At 36.1% G+C, this 18,919-nt stretch overlaps 1 protein-coding gene across 23 annotated transcripts in view; it reads left to right on the top strand.

Annotated features, from left to right (window-relative positions):
* Positions 1-18,919, top strand: part of Ttn (titin) — a 266,326-nt gene that overhangs the window by 130,748 nt on the left and 116,659 nt on the right. For 12 of the 23 annotated variants that reach the window (XM_026391974.2, XM_026391969.2, XM_026391972.2 and 9 more), the window contains 17 exons: positions 692-772; positions 1,545-1,622; positions 2,163-2,246; positions 2,406-2,477; positions 3,699-3,782; positions 3,892-3,975; positions 9,318-9,404; positions 12,071-12,154; positions 12,246-12,329; positions 12,460-12,543; positions 12,665-12,748; positions 12,881-12,961; positions 13,099-13,176; positions 13,561-13,644; positions 14,108-14,200; positions 14,486-14,563; positions 18,138-18,251. In XM_026391974.2, coding sequence (XP_026247759.2) covers positions 692-772; positions 1,545-1,622; positions 2,163-2,246; positions 2,406-2,477; positions 3,699-3,782; positions 3,892-3,975; positions 9,318-9,404; positions 12,071-12,154; positions 12,246-12,329; positions 12,460-12,543; positions 12,665-12,748; positions 12,881-12,961; positions 13,099-13,176; positions 13,561-13,644; positions 14,108-14,200; positions 14,486-14,563; positions 18,138-18,251 — 1,434 coding nt within the window. The remainder of the gene's footprint in view (positions 1-691; positions 773-1,544; positions 1,623-2,162; positions 2,247-2,405; positions 2,478-3,698; positions 3,783-3,891; positions 3,976-9,317; positions 9,405-12,070; positions 12,155-12,245; positions 12,330-12,459; positions 12,544-12,664; positions 12,749-12,880; positions 12,962-13,098; positions 13,177-13,560; positions 13,645-14,107; positions 14,201-14,485; positions 14,564-18,137; positions 18,252-18,919) is intronic. The other 11 variants (XM_026391986.2, XM_026391985.2, XM_026391984.2 and 8 more) reach the window with 7 other exon arrangements.

Below are 18,919 nucleotides of genomic sequence, written 5' to 3'. Positions count from 1 at the left end.
TCAAGCATGAATTTAAACTCTGATACAAACATTGATATCAAATACAGATTAACCACACAGTATAATTTTCACAGACAAGAGAGTAATATTTGATATGTATATTATTTGATATGTATATATCTATAGAGGTCAACATATAAATTTGTGAATTCTTTTAAAAATCTGACCAAGATTATTACTTGATTGTTAGAGATACCAAAATAACTGACCAGTGTCATGAAGTAAAAAAGAAACTTGTCAGTTCACTGAGAATTTACCTGCTCTAGCCGGACAACCATTGCTTTATTAATATTTTGGTCAACAGTGCACAAGTTGATAATTGCCTTTCAAAACCTTTTGCAGTTTTATCATGTCTTAGTTTAAAAAAATAAGGAAATAGAGCAAGTATTGATAATGATACCTGCATTCTGGTAAATTCTGAGGATAACTGTAGTTCAACTAAGTTCTCTACTACTCTGAATCTTGCATAAATTAATAATTATGTAAGATGAAGAAATATGTGTTTTACACAGTAAATGTACAATAGAGACAATATCTAGCAAAATCAAATATTTTTTGGAAGTAAGCATAATATAAATTCAAAAAATATAAGAAAAGTATTTTGTGAGCCTTCATTCTAACTTTAGAAGTAATGCTTCATAAGACTTTTGAGGTTTTTTTTTTCTAAAACAAAGCACTAATATCTTTTAAGGGCCTGAGATATCTGAGAAAATCATCCCTCCAAAAAAACCACCCTTTAAAGTTGTTCCTCGAAAAGAGCCACCAGCTAAAGGTATTTTATTGGTGAAAAATTACTTAGCTAAGTTATGTATAGTAGCACTTTTGTTGCTTTATAACTTTGCCATCTGTTTGATGTTTTTCTTTGGTGTTTTGTTTTGGGAATTTCTAAAACAAACTAACATCTTTAAAGTAACTGAGGTTCCAAAGAAAATTCTTTAAAAAAAAAAAAAAGACAATCACTGTTGTTATTACCATCTAAATAGATGTACTTGTTAACCAAAGAGTGAACTCAAGTATCCTTCTTTGATGCTGTTTGATTTCATGTTCACCAATATCTTTACTCGTAAGCCCCTGTTTTCCTATTCATTATAAATGGCATTGATGTATTAAATATAAAAACATAGTTTCTATGTGTTTAATGTCCCTCCTTTATGTTTGCTAACCTCTTGAATTTCACAATAGAAATTTTGTAAAGCTTCTAATAAATAATATAAACTCATATCTTAAAAGTCCCTGAAGCATATAACTTATATAAGAAAGTTATCACTGAAAAGAGAAAGTACAGATTATTCCACCAAGTCAAGCAGAAATAATACCAAGTGAAGGGGCATTATAATTCTTCTTATCAAGTTCTTACCATTTTAATATGAGAAATCTCCTGGATATTTCATCAAATTTTAACTCATTTTTAGTATTGTTAAGTATGTCTGTGTTTTATATTGTGGCTATATCCTGCTTTGTTTCTATATCTCTTATGTTCTCCGTGTTAAAAATCTTTACAACTTTTTAAAAGTATAAGAAATTTTTTACTGCTATCTTTAAAGTACCTGAGGTGGCCAAGAAAGCTGTGGTAGAAGAAAAAGTTCGTGTTCCTGAAGAACCAAAAGTTCCATCACCTAAAGGTACCTGCCTTTGCTGATTACCACTAATAAAAATCCCTTTTTATTCACTTTCTACAGAGGAGAGAGACCATTCTCCCCTCAGGGCCACAAAATGACTGTTAATGGCCTAAATTTCAACTTCTGTTCTATAGCATGATCTTTCCTTTTATGTGGTGACCCTTTGGGAACAAAGACATAGTCTGAAAGTTACTGTTTTTATTGGTCCTTTTCTTAAGTAATAATGAAATAATATTGACCCCTCCACTTCTCTTCCAAATATAATCCATCTTAGAAGCTCTTTTCAAGTTCCTCTGGGAATAAGTAAAAAAATGTTTTAAATGACAATATCAAATGATCGTTATCTCCAAAGAGCAGAGTGTCTGTGATATAACAAAGAACTTATCAATAAGGCAAAATCTAAGAGGAATACACTGTATGTCCATGCAAAATTCTGGAATTTTGACATTCTCCTTTGGTAGAGGCCCCTTTTGGTTTTGGTCTTGATTTTTCTATATCCAATTATGATCTTCTTTAAAATAAGACAAATAAATATCTTTAAAGCACCTGAAGCACCCAGGAAAATTGTTCCAGAAGAAAAAGTTCGTGTATCAGTCCCTAAGAAGCCTGAAATTCCACCAGCTAAAGGTATACACTTATAGTGATCACAATTCAAAGTATCTCCAAGATAGTTTTCATTGCCCAGAGCAATTGAATGTGATATTAAATCTTCGTATGTTGTTTCTTTATATTCTTAATATCTTATATTTCTTATTAATAACAATAAGTATACTAATATCTTTAAAGTTCCTGAGATGCCTAAGAAAATTATGGAAGAAGAAAAACCTGTTGTTCTTCCCGAAGACACAGAAATATACAGTGAGTGTAGAAAAATTTAAAGTTCTCTTTGGTTTCATCTGTGTTCTCAAATTCACTGTGTTCATCTATATAACTTTTAAAAGTAAACATACTAATATCTTGTAAATATTTGTCTCAAATAATTTGAATGACCCCAAGCCTTAGACAAGATATATCTCCTTATACTTTAAAAAAATATATGATATTACCCAATTTTAGAAAAAGCATTTGTCTTATTGAATTTTTCTAACCTCTGTTTATAAACAACTTTTGCTTTGAAGCAGTTTGTTTTCTTAGACCATTAAGTGAACCATAATATTTTAGTTTAATTTCAAAGAACCAGGATCTCCACCATTATTATTTTTTTACTCCTCACAACAATCATTAACATTTGGCAATGCTGCCTGAGTGGTTATAAATTTACAAGACCATTAAAAACCCAAAAAGTATTATCAAGACTTTTTTTGCCTTCATGCAAAACTACAATTAAACAATTTTAATAGTAAAATATTATGAAAAAGAATTCTATTTAAGACTCTGAATAGTAAAAATGCTATATTCCATTTTTAATCTAAAAAAATTTATACTATATTGTGATAAAAGTATACAATCACCCCATCCTTTGAATACCTTTTCTATATTTGAATTTAGTTCTTACTGTCAGACAGTCTTCCTTTTTAAATTCTGAAGAAATCCTTTATTATTTTTATTGGCCTTATTTTCCAAATATTTAATCAATTTTTCCTTTTTCTTTTCTCCTTCTAATCCTTAAATGGTTTTCACACTCATTTTAAGCTGTGAATCCATAAATGAGATATGATTTTAAAATATACTTTCCCTCCCAGAAGTGGAAAATATTTACATGAATTTGCAATAGGTCAAATGTAGAAAGCAAATTCCCCAAGTGTAGCTCAATATCTTCCCTGATTTTTATGCACAAATCCATTAAGAAGTAGAGCAATTGGACAATTTTATCAATAACTTCCTGCAGAAAAAAAATTGAAGAATTTTATGGTCCTTGCCTGATGAATTCCTCAATTTCATTATCATTCTCATAAATAAATGCCATAAAGAGTCCTGTATCATAAAACTGGGAGTGAAACTCATGTTCAGTCATTGCATTCATGTCTGTGTACTATCATTAATTTGGGTGATGAGTGTATATTATATGTTGTTTTATTGATACTATTCTTCATCCACCTTGAAATACCCCTAATTATCTAAATACTAATATCTTTAAAGTTTATGAAGCATCTGAAGAATTGGTTGTAGAAGAAAAAGTGCTTGTGACTCATCCTGAAAAGGCAAAATACAGAATAGCAAAAGGTATATAACATCAATGATCCAGTCTTGAAAATTGATTTGGGGGTTCAGTTTAGAAGCTCAATATTTTTCTTCATCATTTATAAATATAACTGTACTCATGTCTTTAAAGCACCTGAGCCACCTGAGCAAGTTGTTCCAGAAGAAAAAATATATGTGACTATTCCTAAAACAAGAGAAGTACCAGCAACCAAAGGTATTTTTCAACTGTGTCCAACTCAGATGAATATCTTTAAGATTCAATAACTGCATGTTATATAATTGACTTGTTTTACAACTTCTAAGTACAAACCTACTAATATCTTTAAAGCACCTGATACAACCAGAGAAGTTCTTCCAGAGGTGGAGTTACCTGAGGCTGTTCTTAAAATTCCAGAACATCCTCCAACTGAAGGTATAATTCTCTAGTTATGAAAATCTAAAGAAGAAAATCTTTCTTCTAAAGTCGAAAAAAATCTGATTAGAATTTTATGTACATTCTCATGAACTATAATGCTAAAATACTAATATCTTTAAAGCATCTGACAAAGATGCCCAAGACAAAGAATTACCATCTAAAGTCAAGACCCACTCAAATAATATTCAAAGAAACACTATTTAAAAAAATTGAATTTCCAACTTAAAATTACAATATCTGTCAGTATACCTAATTCTTTGTATGTCATGTCTTTGTCTTTGCCTGTTTTAACTAAACACTACTAATATCTTTAAAGAATTTGAAATCTTCAAGGAAGAGGTTCCAGAGAGACGAACTCTTGTTACCAAAAGAAGAAAAACATTACCACCAACAGGTACAAGTCACAATAAAGTAGGCTTTTTTATCTCATGTTTGTAGTAATGGTTAACACATGTAAAAATACTAATATCCTCAAAGTACCAGTGGTTACCAAGGAAATGATTTCAGAGAAATGGGTCCCCAGAGAAGAAGTTTGACCAAGTATACGCATGGCCCAGTGAGCCACTCAAGAAGCAATAGAGAGGAGAAGATATTTAACTTATACAGATGAAAGATAGTTGGGTTATACAGTTTATGAGGATTACAGAGAAAACAATGTATACATATTATGTCCAAATATGACCCAGATGTATTCTTCAATAGGAAACAGGTATCTTTCCTTTAAAAATAATAAAAATCAGACTAGCTAGAAATAATGGACACAAGACTAGATTGAATTGGTTCATTCAGTGCCATCAAATAACAGAGGTGTTAGATTGTGCATGAGATGGCAATATTTCAGTCCTCCATGGGACCGGAAATTCGGGAAATATAGCCTTTCAGAATTGTTTTTCCTATTAAGATAAACTTAGTGCTAAAGTAAGCATATGAATATGAAATTACTGATTTCCAATAGGAAATATCATAGAAATATGTTTAGAAAATCATGACTTAAAGAAAATGAAATATTCGATGTGAAGTTGCTGTTCTTGTAATATCATTTTTTACCCATGAGACACATCTGAGAGCCTTCTAAAACTAAGAATTCCAGTTAATTCTGGAACTCTCTTTCTAAATATATTTCTGTGATGTTAAATCTTCTTGGAATCGGCTATTTCACATTCATATGTGTGCTTTTAGCAGTAAGTAAATATTTTAATAGGAAAGTGATTTTGACAGGCTGGTGAATTCTGGAATTCCAGTCTCATGAGAGATGAATAATTACCTTCTGGTGCATAATCAAGCACCTCTGTCATTTAGTGGCACCAACTCCTCCTCTAAATGGTCACGTGTTAAGCCCATTCACTGTGGTTTCAGTCCCGAGCACTCTGTTCTGAATGTTTGCTCCACTCCTGATCCATGTTTTATTTTTCAAGCATTATACATTTTCCCATTTTGAACATTTTTCAAATACATTAAAAGCTGGGAACTTTTCAAAGCTTCCAGAATAAAAATGTCTTAATAATGCCCATGATATTCTGGAATTGAAAGAACACCCAAGTACTCTGATCTTTCTTTCTCAGTCTAGCATCTTTTGGTTGTTCTCTCCTGAACTCAGAAAACACTATTTTTAAAATTTTTTTTAACTTGTAGATGGACAAATATTTTTATTTTATTTATTATTTTTATGTGGTGCTGACGTTCAAACCCAGCGCCTCACATTGCAAGGCAAGTGCTCTACCGTTGAGCCACAAACCCAGCCCCAGAAAACACTACTTTAATGTGACTAAGGTGAGGGTACAAAAAAGAAGCCAACACAGATAAGAACACCTGTTTTATCTTCACAAACTAAATTGCTAAAGATACCATTAGTAGCCATCTTTTTTTTTTCACTTTCAATAATCTAATTTTTTATACACCTACAATTGTAAGAAAAAAAATTATTAATATTTATAGCACCTGAACTGACCAAAAATAAAAAAACAAAAACAACCCCTGATAAGCAGGCATTTACATTGGTACTAAGAATCAGATTCTGGGGATTCCCAATCTGTAGCATTTCTGTATATGACTGGAACTCTTCACTGCTCCTCATAACTCAAAAGTACACTACATTAATATCTAGAGAGTGCTAGAACCACCTCAAGACATTGTCTCTTGTAAAAGCAAAACCCATGGCAGTTCCCTCTGAAATCGAAACACCTCCCCAAAAGGCATCATGGTTATTCTCATTCCTTCATTTATTTAATAAGTGTCTACTATGGACAAGGCCCTAGGGAGCTAAAGAATAATTAACAAAAACAAGTAAGATTTGATGACTCTTAAGATTTTTGCATCTCATCAGATTCTTGAAGGAAGCACCCTAGTAGCCATAAAAATCACTTAGGTTCAGTTCATGGAATTAATATCTCTACTGATCCTTTTAACCTCTGAGAATAATACTAATATCTTCAATGCACCAGAAGCCAGAAAAGAAGCTGCTCCTGAGATGAAAGTCATTGAGGATGTTCCTGAAGAGCCAGAAATGCCACCTATGGAAGGTACATGCCACCTCTGAACAGATATGGAAGAAGAAATTATCCATCTTCTGCTCCTAGAACTGTTTTTTTCTAACACTCTTTGTGACTCTAAACATAAACATACTAATATCTTTAAGGCAACTGAAGCTTCATAATTCCCTCTAGAAAGAAAGAATTTGTGGCTATTCCTACCACAAACTAAAACCTTTCTACTAAAAGGATTCGTTCAAAAAATACAGTCCTCCCTCTGTCTCCATGGAAGATTGGTTCCAGGACCCCACAGATACTAAAATCCATGGATGCTCAAGTTCCTTACATAAAATGAGGTACCAGTTCCATGTAATTAATAACATACCTCATATATATGAAATCATTTAGATTACTCATAATAACTAATAAAATGTAAATACTATATAAATCTCTGTTTGCTATGTTGTTTAGAGAAAAATGATAAGAAAAACAATATATCCATACACAGTGCAGACACAACTTTTTCATCTGTGGCTGGTTAAATGGAGGATGCAGAATCCATGGATACGGAGGGCTGACTATACTGTGCAGTGAGGGTGTGGGCGTTACAAGAACACTGCCGGGTAGTAGAGCAGGGCAAGTCCCTCTTCTCAAGGATCCGTGAATCCCTCTAGGTTAGTGTAGTGATGAAGAAGGGAAAGAAAGTTCTAGAAAGTTGCATTCGCAATCTTATTGTAGCTACTGTTTTCACGAATATTTTAACTCTTAAACGTACAATACTAATATCTTTCAAGTGCCCGAAACTCCTCAAGAAGTTGTTCCTGCAAAAAGAGCTCCTTCCAAAAAGAGAGAAGCTCCCTCGGCTAAAGGTACCTGTCACTAAACCCTCAGGCTCAAGAACTGACTCCAACAAGTTTTGAAATTAATTTGCTATTCCTTGTGATTTTCATAACACTCAATGTAAAAATACTAATTTCTTAAAGTGTCTGAAGTTCCTCAAGAAGCTGTCCCCGAAAAGAAAACATCTGGGGTTCTACCCCCAAAGTCAGAAGTTCCTGCCCAAGAAGGTATATCTTGCTAGAAGCTGAAAAGGGTGGGAAAAAGTCTTCTGTCTAATGTGTTTCCTGTTTGTCCTGATTCTTTTAACTCCTCAATGTAAAAAATATTAATATCGTTAAAGTGCTTGAGGCTCTCAGAGAAGATGTGCCTCCCCAAAAAAGTGTATTTATCACAAATGCCTGAAATCTTACCTGTCAAAGGTACATTCTCAACTGGTTCCCTTACAAGGACTAGGGAGGATGGAAAATAGAAAGGGCCACCTTTCTAGTCCTGAAAATTCTTGTGATGTGTAAATGTAACTCGTGTCTGTGTTCACCACTTTTGACTCAAATGTAAATTTACTAATATCTTCAAAGTGCCTGAAGCTCCCAAAGAAGTGACCCTCAAAAAGAAAGTAACAGAAGTGCCTACCCCAAAGTCAAAAGCACCGTCTATTACAGGTACTTGCTACTACCATCTCAAGTTCAAGAGAGTAAAACGGTTCTTTTGTTCTTAAAAATGTTTCATTGTGTCTTGTGGTCTTTGTATTTTCTAAGTGTAAAAAAATACTAATCTCTTTTAAGTGCCTGAGGTGTGCAAAGAGGTTGTCCCTGAAAAGAAAGTGCCTTTGGCTCCGCCTAAAAAGCCAGAAGTCCCACCTGTCACAGGTAGCTGTCACTCATCCCAGGCTTCACAAGACATACTTCTGATCTTGAGTAGTTCATGTGGTCTTCATAAATCCTAAGTGTAATTTCACTAATTTCTTTAAAGTGCCTGAGGCTCCCAAGGAAATTGTCCCTGAAAAGAAAGTGACCGTGGTACCTCCTAAAAAGCCAGAAGCCCCACCAGCTAAAGGTATTTGTCACTACCTTAGGTATCACAAGGCTTAAATCTTCTGCTCTTAGGAATATTTCGTCCTCATGGTCTTCATAAGTCCTAAGTGTAATCTCACTAATCTCTTTTTAAGTGCGTGAAGCTCCCAAGGAAGTTGTCCCTGAAAAGAAAGTGACCATGGTGCCTCTTAAAAGGCCAGAAGCCCTGCCTGTCACAGGTACTGCTCACTCACCTGAGGCTTCCCAAAACGTAACTTCTACTCTTGAAAATAGTCCATGCAGTCTTCGTAAATCCTGGATTTAATCTCACTAATCTCTTTTAAGTGCCTGAGACTGCCAAAGAGTTTGTCCTGGAAGAGAAAGTGCTTGTGGTGCCTCCTGAAAAGCCAGAAGTCCCACCTGTTAAAGGTAGTCACCCTGATGTCACTGTGCTTGATATCGTCCTTTTGTCTCTACTCTGTCTAATCTTGGAAATACTAATATCTTTAAAGTACCTGAGGTGCCAAAGGCAGCTGTCCCAGAAAAGAAGGTGACGGAAGTTATTCCCCCCAAACCGGAAAGTCCTCCCCCTGAAGGTAATGTCAAACTGTACAAATTAGGGAGACAGATAACTGCTCTTTTGACTAGAAAATTATGTACAAAAATCTTAAACCTTAAAGTAATAGAATTCTAATTAAAGTAATAGAATTCCAATCTTTAAAACATGCCGGGAGCTATCCACAATATCTTGGTGTATGATTATATGCTCTGATATTAATTGTTCTCACCTATTCTAAATACATATTTTAAATTATCTTTGAAGTGCCTGAAGTGCCACCAAAGGAAGCCATCCCTGAAAAGAAAGTACCAGTGGCTCCTCCCAAAAAGCCAGAAGTTCCACCTGTCAAAGGTAAGTATCCTTACATGTTATCAGTCACCTGTTCAGGGGGGCGGGGGAAAGTGTGTAATGTCCACCTGTCTCACAAATTGTATTTGGTGGGAAATGCGTTGTCAAGATTCTCCCTTTATAGTGACTAACTAAAAGATACTAATATCTTCAAAGTTCCTGAAGCTCCTAAAGAAGTTGCACCTGAAAAGAAAATATTGGTGCCCAAAAAGCCAGAAGCCCCACCTGTGAAAGGTATTTTTTCCCACTTAGAAAAAAAAAATACCATCCTATTCTCCTCACAATCATGCTAATACGTGCCTTCACGATTTGTAAATTCTAAAAATACTAATATCTTTCAAGTGCCTGAAGCTGCTCAAGAAGTTGTGCCAGAAAAGAAAATTCTCAAGGCACTGCCCAAAAAGCCAGAAGCTCCACCGGTCCCAGGTATATGTCAGCTAAACCGTATTCTACAGAAGAAATATCTCGTTCGTTCTCGAAAAAACAGTTTCAGTCCATTTCTCTTCATTATTAACCAAAGTGTAAAACTACTAATATCTTTTCAAGTGCCTGAAGTTCCTCAAGAAATTATTCCTGAAAAGAAAAAGCCAGTGGTACCTCCTAAAAAGCCAGAAGCCCCACCTGTCACAGGTACTTGTCACCGGGTCTTTGTTCTGCAGAAGAAATCTCTCTTTCATTCTTGAAAATTCGTTTGGTCCATGGCTCTTCATTAAATGAAAAAACTACTAATATCTTTCAAGTGCCTGAAGCTGCTCAAGAAGTTCCAGAAAAGAAAGTCCCCATGGCCCTGCCCCCCAAACCAGAAGCCCCCCCTGTGGCAGGTACTTTTGCCCCTCTCCTTATTCTTCAGAAGAAATCTCTCTTCTGCTTTTGGAAACATTTTTTAATCCTGTTACCTCACTAACCAAAGTGAAAAACTACTAATATCTTTTAAGTGCCTGAAATTCCTCAAGACGTTGTCCCTGGAAAGCAAACAGTGGTGCCTCCTAAAAAGCCAGAAGCCCCTCCTGTCACAGGTACTTGTAACTGACCTGAGGGTTTATAAGACATAATTCTTCTCCTTTCGAAAATGTTTCATTCTCATGGTATGTAGAAGTCCTAGGGATAATTTTACTAATCTCTTTTAAGTGCCTGAGGCTCCCAAAGAGGTTGTCCCAGAAAAGAAAGTGTCTGTGGCTCCACCTAAAAAGCCCGAAGTCTCACCTGTCACAGGTACTTCTCACTCACCTGAGGCTTTACAAGAGAGAACTTCTACTCTTGAAAATAGTCCGTGTGGTCTTCATAAATCCTCAATTTAATCTCACTAATCTCTTTTTAAGTGCCTGAGGCTCCCAAGGAAATTGTCCCTGAAAAGAAAGTGCCTGTGGTGCCTCCTAAAAAGGCTGAAGTCCCACCTGTCACAGGTACTTCTCACTCACCTGAGGCTTCCCAAGACATAATATCTACTCTTGAAAATAGTCTGCGTGGTCTTCATAAGTCCTAAGTGTAATCTCACTAATCTCTTTTTTAAGTGCGTGAAGCTCCCAAGGAAGTTGTCCCTGAAAAGAAAGTGACCGTGGTGCCTCTTAAAAGGCCAGAAGCCCTGCCTGTCACAGGTACTGCTCACTCACCTGAGGCTTCATAAGACATAACTTCTACTCTTGAAAATAGTCCATGCGGTCTTCGTAAATCCTCAATTTAATCTCACTAATCTCTTTTAAGTTCCTGAGACTGCTGAAGAGTTTGTCCTGGAAGAGAAAGTGCTTGTGGTGCCTCCTAAAAAATCAGAAGTCCCACCTGCTGAAGGTATTTGTCACTCACCTTGGGCATCACAAGATCTACATCTTCTGCTCTTAAAAATATTTCATCCTCATGGTCTTCATAAATCCTAAACGTAATCTCACTAATCTCTTTTAAGTGCCTGAGGCTCCCAAGGAAGTTGTCCCTGAAAAGAAAGTGCCTGTGGTGCCTCCTAAAAAGGCTGAAGTCCCACCTGTCACAGGTACTGCTCACTCACCTGAGGCTTCCCAAGACATAATATCTACTCTTGAAAATAGTCTGCGTGTCTTCATAAGTCCTAAGCGTAATCTCACTAATCTCTTTTAAGTGCCTGAGGCTCCCAAGGAAGTTGTCCCTGAAAAGAAAGTGACCGTAGTGCCTCCTAAAAAGCCAGAAGTCCCACCAGCTAAAGGTATTTGTCACTCACCTCACATGTCACAAGATTTAAATCTTCTCCTCTTGGAAATATTTCATCCTCGTGGTCTTCCTAAGTCCTAAGTGTAATCTCACTAATCTCTTTTAAGTGCCTGAGGCTCCCAAGGAAGTTGTCCCTGAAAAGAAAGTGACCGTGGTACCTCCTAAAAAGCCAGAAGTCCCACCAGCTAAAGGTATTTGTCACTACCTTAGGTATCACAAGGCTTAAATCTTCTGCTCTTGGGAATATTTCGTCCTCATGGTCTTCATAAATCCTAAGTGTGATCTCACTAATCTCTTTTTTAAGTGCGTGAAGCTCCCAAGGAAGTTGTCCCTGAAAAGAAAGTGACCGTGGTGCCTCTTAAAAGGCCAGAAGTCCTGCCTGTCACAGGTACTGCTCACTCACCTGAGGCTTCCCAAGACATAACTTCTACTCTTGAGAATAGTCCATGCGGTCTTCATAAATCCTCAATTTAATCTCACTAATCTCTTTTAAGTTCCTGAGACTGCCAAAGAGTTTGTCCTGGAAGAGAAAGTGCTTGTGGTGCCTCCTGAAAAGCCAGAAGTCCCACCTGTTAAAGGTAGTCACCCCGATGTCACTATGTCACTGTGCTTGATATCGTCCTTTTGTCTCTACTCTGTCTAATCTTGGAAATACTAATATCTTTAAAGTACCTGAGGTGCCAAAGGCAGCTGTCCCAGAAAAGAAGGTGACGGAAGTTATTCCCCCCAAACCGGAAAGTCCTCCCCCTGCAGGTAACCACAAAACTATTCAAACTACTATCTTTTAAAAGAGAAAAATCTCTTCTTAGTGATATGAGAATACTTTTGTAAAGTATGGTATCCATGTTTCTTCTGGTATTAAAACAAGCTGATGTCTTTAAAGTGTATGAGGAGCCTGAGGAAATTGTCCCCGAAGAGCCTCCTGCTGAAGTTGTGGAAGAGCCAGCTCCTGCCCCACCTCCTAAAGGTACTTGGCTAAGCTGCTGGGATGCCTCCCCCCTTCTTGCCCTCACAGTTCCAGGCACTGTGAACTTGTTTCTTTTTGCTTTCATCTTCACTGCTTCTAAAACAAATTCTAATAACTTTAGTGACCGAACCACCTAAGAAGCCTGTTCCTGAAAAGAAAGCACCTGCTGTTGTGGCCAAGAAACCCGAACCACCACCAGTGAAAGGTACTTCTCACTGCCACTCACTGCCTGTAGAAAAATGTCTGTCTTTAAGTGTCACATTCCATTCACTGCTATGTCTAGTGGACCTTCATATGCCATTGAAACTATGAGCTTAAAAACTAATATCTTTTAAAGTGCCCGAGGTCCCCAAGGAAGTCGTGCCTGAAAAGAAAGTACCTCCTGTGGTTAAGAAACCAGAAGTTCCACCTGCTAAAGGTACAAGTGGCTTTCTATTCTTTGATGGAAATAGATATGGCCTCCAGCTCTTTAAAAAAAATTGCTTTGTTGTGTATAAATGTGGCAAGTGTTTACTGGTGATTATTCATAATGTTAAAATACTAATATCTTTAAAGTGCCTGAAGTTCCCAAAGAAGTTGTTCCAGAAAAGAAAGTGGCTGTTCCTCCAAAGCCAGAAATCCCACCAGCTAAAGGTACATGTCACTAATGAGGTTCTACAAAAAAGTGACCTTCTTGGTCCCCAAAGTCCCCTATTTATGGAACTCTTTGTTTGCCAATCATCTTATAGTTACAACCACAAAACAGCTACTCTGAATGTTTAAGGTTTATGTCTTTTCAAAAATCACTATTTTTAAAAACATTGATGCATTTATTATAAGGGTTGGAAGAGTTAACATGGTTTTGTGATTATTGATAGGCCTACTTTCCTCCACCCCGGGTCGGGATCCAAGGGCTGATCCCTGACCTTGTTGTGAAATTTATTCTTGATTTAATTGAACAAAATATGAAATAGATTTGGTGTAAATTTCATGTACTTCTCAACTACTCAAAAGTAAAACTAACCAATATCTTTAAAGTGCCAGAAGTGCCCAAGAAACCTGTCATAGAAGAGAAACCAGCTGTTCCAGTTCCCAAGAAAGTGGAGTCTCCTCCCCCAGAAGGTACACATAAGACCACTAATGAGCTTGCCACACTTGTGACTATTTCTCATTTAAGCTTTCTTTCTCTTCTTGGCTAACTCATTATTCCTGGTCATTTCCTGTCCTTTATTTGTCTTACGTCCTCATTGTCAATTAGCTCCCATCTCAAAGCTACACAGGGTTATCAATCAGCAGTATCTACATAGGTCATGTTTGTATTAAACAAAGTTTGTCAAATGTACACAGAGGAAAATGGGAGGGTTGATGAGATTAAATGACTTTAAACACCACAAGAGCTTTCAAAGCATTAAATCAATAGATATAGAAGTTGCTGCAAATAAAATAGATTTCAGCTTAACAAAAGTAAGAGAATCGATTAATGGAAACCAGAGAAGAATCAAGATAATTATTTACTGCTTTGCTGCTTTATGCATTTTAGAATTTGTTCCACACACTGAAATAAAATTAACTGATATCTTTAAAGTATATGAAGAGCCTGAAGAAATTGCTCCTGCAGAGGAAGAACCAGCTCCTGTTGTGGAAGAGGAGGAACCAGAAGCCCCTCCACCTCCACCAGGTACTAGGCAGGATCCACTGTGGGGAAAAATATGGTCATCTGATTTGTGTTTTTATTATAAATCTTATATTAGAGTAAAATATCAGTGTTCTATCTCCTTGCTTGAAATTTGACTTCCTTAACAAGAATAAAAGATATTTTCACACATCAAACCTTGGTACTAAGAATTTTACAATGTACGTGCCAAAGAAAAATGTGTGGTCTTTACTATTATTATTGTTCATTTGTTATCATCTAATTTGTCCTAAAATCATCTAACACTAAAAGAAATTCTTCCTCTTCAAGTGCCTGAGGAGCCCAAAAAGATTGTCCCAGAGAAGAAATTTCCTGTCATCAAAAAACCTGAACCTGCACCTCCTAAAGGTACTTATATGAAAAGAAAGAAATGTTCTTGCCATTTTGTGTGCTGTCTAAAATTTGTATTCTTTCCTTCTTGTGTTTTGTGCTGTAATATGTGTTTGTTGTTATCTGTTTGTTTTGGTGTTAAAAAGACTTGTACAATATATGTGGGTATATTACATCTTGCATTTTGTATTAAATGCTACTAATATCTTTAAAGTACCTGAGGTGTCAAAGAAAGTTGTCCCAGTGAAGAAGGTTCCAATTGTTAAGAAGCCAGAACCACCAGAAGCCGAAGGTATTCATTGTCATCATAATTTTTTTAAAAGCACTCTGATATCTTAAAGTGGACTCGAATAAGCTGTCTTTATTGCTGTGGCAAGTGAGGGAATAAAGATGTCCTTATTTTGCTTCTGCTAATTTTAATGCTGCTCCATGACTTGCAGATTTTTTTTTCTTAACATTTTTAAATGTTCTTAAACACTCTTTCTAAAACAAAACTAATATCTTCAAAGTGCCTGAGGTGCCCAAGAAACTTGTTCCAGTAAAGAAAGAGCCTGTGTCAGTTACCAAAAAACGAGAAGTCCGACCAGAAAAAGGTATCTACCAAGAGGCAATGTTTCTCTGACCACTATTTAAGTATATTTAAGAACAGTTCTTATAGGAGAAAATAGTGAGTATGAGATTATAACAAACCACATTTCATAGAAAGAAAGGAAAAAGAATGAGGGCACAGAGAAAAAAAGAAACAGGAGAGAAAAAAATCTGAGCCCACTGTATTGTGAGCTATCGTGTGGTTACAAGGGGTAGAGCAGAGCATCTCCCACTCAGTGTGTTTTGCTGAACATTATCATGAAAAAAGTACCTTTTAGAAGATGTAAAATCTAACTCTATTAGAAAGATAACACAATGCCAATTCAGATAGGAGTTGATAGCACTTTCAAACTAAGTACAAAGAGCTGCAGAAACAGAGCACACAAAGATGGGTTTCAGGCAGAGACATGATAAGAGAGTTGTGTGGAAGAAGTAGTGTTGAAAATTTTGACAAATTTTTTCATGTGGTGATCAGGGAAATGGAATTCTAGGCAAAAGGAAAGAACATATTGAAAGGCACACAGGTGGAAGGGTCTAGCAAGTTCAAGGACTGTTGATGTAAATTTGAGTATGAATTGTTTATTTAAAATCTTAAAAGATAATAATAGAAATAAAGGTAGGGGTAATATTTTTAAGTTCTTTGGGTTTAGAGGTCTGTTTTTGTTTTGGTGTGGTTTCTTGGGATGCCACCGAGGGCCTTGCACATGCTAGGCGAGCACTCTGCCACTGAGCTAAATCCCAGTCAGTAAATTACCTAGGCTGGCATCAAACTTGCTATGCCTCAGATTCTCAAATAGCTGGTGTTACAGGTGTGTGCCACTTTTTGAATGCCAGTACAAGATTATATTTTGTTCTGCAGACACAGGGAAAAGGAAGCCCCAAAGGTTTTGAAACAAGTGTACAAAGTAATAAGATTTGAGCTTTAAAAATATAACTGGCAGCAGCACAAGCTATTGAAAGACAGTGATAAAAGATCCTTGTAATTAAAGTCATTAAGAGCTGGAGAAAACCAGTGGTGGTAGAAATGGAAAAGGGCAGTGGTTTTGAGAGAGACAGAGTTGGCTGACTATTATCAAAACAATTAAGGAAATCAAGGAGCCCAAGATAATTGTAGCTAAGTGGCCAGGTCAGTTCACTACTTTTCTGAGCTGATTATAGAAAGAAGATAGTGAGCTATTTTTCATTTTTCAAGTATGTTATTTGAGAATGTTGCATTAGGAGCTTAGGAAACAGATCAGGCCTAGAAAAAGAGAAAGAGAGAGAGACCTTGAAGTCGTCTGTGTGGAAATATGAGTTGAGCATGCAGAAATGATCACTCAGAAAATGTAGAGTGATTTTTTTAAAGTGCCAAAGATAGTCCACTGGAGAACACCTACATGGAAAGATACACAGATGAGGAGCAAATGAAGAAAGCTGAAAATGCTCATTTATAAAATTAGAATGTCCATAAAGGCACCATGCCTCAGAAACCATCCTCCCTGTGAAGTCTTATAAGATGAAGTTCTTTTCCCATATTCTTGCCTGCTCTTTGCAGAATCTTGCACATCTTCTAAATTCTTAATAGTAAAAAAAATAATAATTAATATCTTTAAAGTGCCTGAAGTGCCCAAAGAAATTGTCCCAGAAAAGAAAGTGTCTGTTCCCAAGCCTGAAGAGCCAGAAGCTCCACCTGCCTCAGGTACATGGCTGCTCTATAAATCTTGGAAAGATGACTAACATCTTCATCATCTTGCTTTGATTGTAGATGGGTCTTATATATTCATCTGTTGTCTGTCTCATGTATTGGCATTATTGGTTTCTTGGGGACACCTGAATTATATGTTATGGAGTGAGTAGATAGGTTGCAACCCTGCAGTTGTACTATTCTGCTCTGAATACAGTCTAAAATAAAAATACTATGTTTTTTAAGTTGAAGATATTCCTGAGGAAATAATATATGAAGAAAAAGCATCCATAACCATTGGTAGAAAAGAGACTCCCCCTGTCGAAGGTATACATTTACAAGTGTATGTTTTTTTAATCTCTTGAAAATTCCTGTTAGAAATGCAAAAGTACTTTAGACTGACCCTCCTACTTACCATCATGTACAAAAGCATTCCAGCACATGCTCCACTGCTTTGTTTCTTCAAATAATTGTACTGCTTTGGATTAGAATCTTTCATTTGGTTATTCTTGATGGTGATTCATAATTATAAAAGGCACCATTGACTAAAGTAAAATTGGAAGCATTGCATTGGATTCTCACATGATTACCCAGTATCAAATTTTACATCATCTCATTTGCCATCAACATGCATAGAATAAACTAGTTGTTGGCAGCAAATTTAAGTGTAAGAAAATGGAAATCTCTTAATTCTTTTTCTATAGGAATTGCTTTGTGTGAAGTGTTTACTTTTTGTTTTGTGACTGTAATCTTTACATGTATGTGAAATCTGTAATGAGTCCATGTGGAACTTTACATTATGATCTTGTATCCCTTGTCAACATTCTTTAAAGAACGTGAAATTGAAAAGTATATTGAGCCTGAAGAACCTAAACCTGAACCTGAACCACAGCCAGAAGAAGTCCCAGTACAAGGTATTCAATTAATAGGACTTAAATCTCATCATCATCTTCTTCCTCTTGAACCATACATGGTTTGTGTTTTTCTATGTGTTCAGTGGGTCTCTTTGCATCTATTTGTGTGTAAGATATTCTTCGTTTTAAGTGTGCATTTTATTCTTATGTTTCCATGTATTTGTACCATTTGTCTGTGTCAATCGTAGCTTATCTGGATGCTTCCTTTGTTTTTATTAGTGCCTTTGATATATTACTCATCATTGGTGTACAGTGTTGATATCTTTGTTTTTTGTTGGATACTGTTTTATGTTTTGTGTTGGAAACTGATATTACATATCAAAGAAAGCAAACCTTTAAATTCATATATATTTAAATTTCTACCAAGTATACCTTTTACATACATGCTAACATATAGATACTAACACTCCTGAAATACTCTTTTAAGAACCTGAACCTGAAAAGAAGGTTATCGAGAAACCAAAACTCAAGCCAAGACCTCCGCCTCCTGCTCCTGTTCCACCTAAGGAAGACGTGAAGGAGAAAATATTCCAACTTAAAGGTATCGGATATTACTTCCAAAGTCTTATTAACCTGCTTCAAACTTCTGTGCAGCCATTTGAAATGGTGCTTGCAGGAAATGTCTTACTTTTGGAAGTGTGCACTTTCAGACATGATCATGCTATGAGAATTGGCGTGTGTTTCTGCTCCCCTGGGGCCCTGGGCTGCCTTGTTAAGCCATGCCTACTGCCTACAAGTCAGCCATTGCATTGTGACATCATCCTTAACATCTGGATTCTGGGGCTACCCGACTAACTTTCTTATGTGGAGTGGGGAGGAGGGTCTTTTTTATTTCAAAGCCTGGTTGCTCTGTGTGTTTTGAAGTCTTATGCATGTGAAATATACAACAAATCTTTCCATTGATATTTTTAACATGGCAGTAAAAAATTTATATTAAAGCAAAAACTTTTTCTTAAAGAAGTCTAGGTTCTTTTAAATATAAGTAATATATTTAAGGGGTCCAGTAGCTGATATGTGTTCATGGACCATGAAATGAAGTCCTAAGTACAACTGGTCATTTCTGCTCCCCCACTTTTTTTTAAATTTAATAATAGAAACCACTGTATTCTATGATGTTTCACAGGGTATCTGGAAAGAATGGTTGTTAATATATTTGATATCTAGTATATCTGCCCATTATTAAACTTCCATTCGTTCTGTGTTTCGATT

This window comes from Urocitellus parryii, chromosome 1 (assembly GCF_045843805.1).
Source record: "Urocitellus parryii isolate mUroPar1 chromosome 1, mUroPar1.hap1, whole genome shotgun sequence".
NCBI lineage: Eukaryota > Metazoa > Chordata > Mammalia > Rodentia > Sciuridae > Urocitellus > Urocitellus parryii.
The sequence above is the reverse complement of the archived record's forward strand: the minus strand, read 5'-3'. Positions and strand labels throughout refer to the sequence as shown.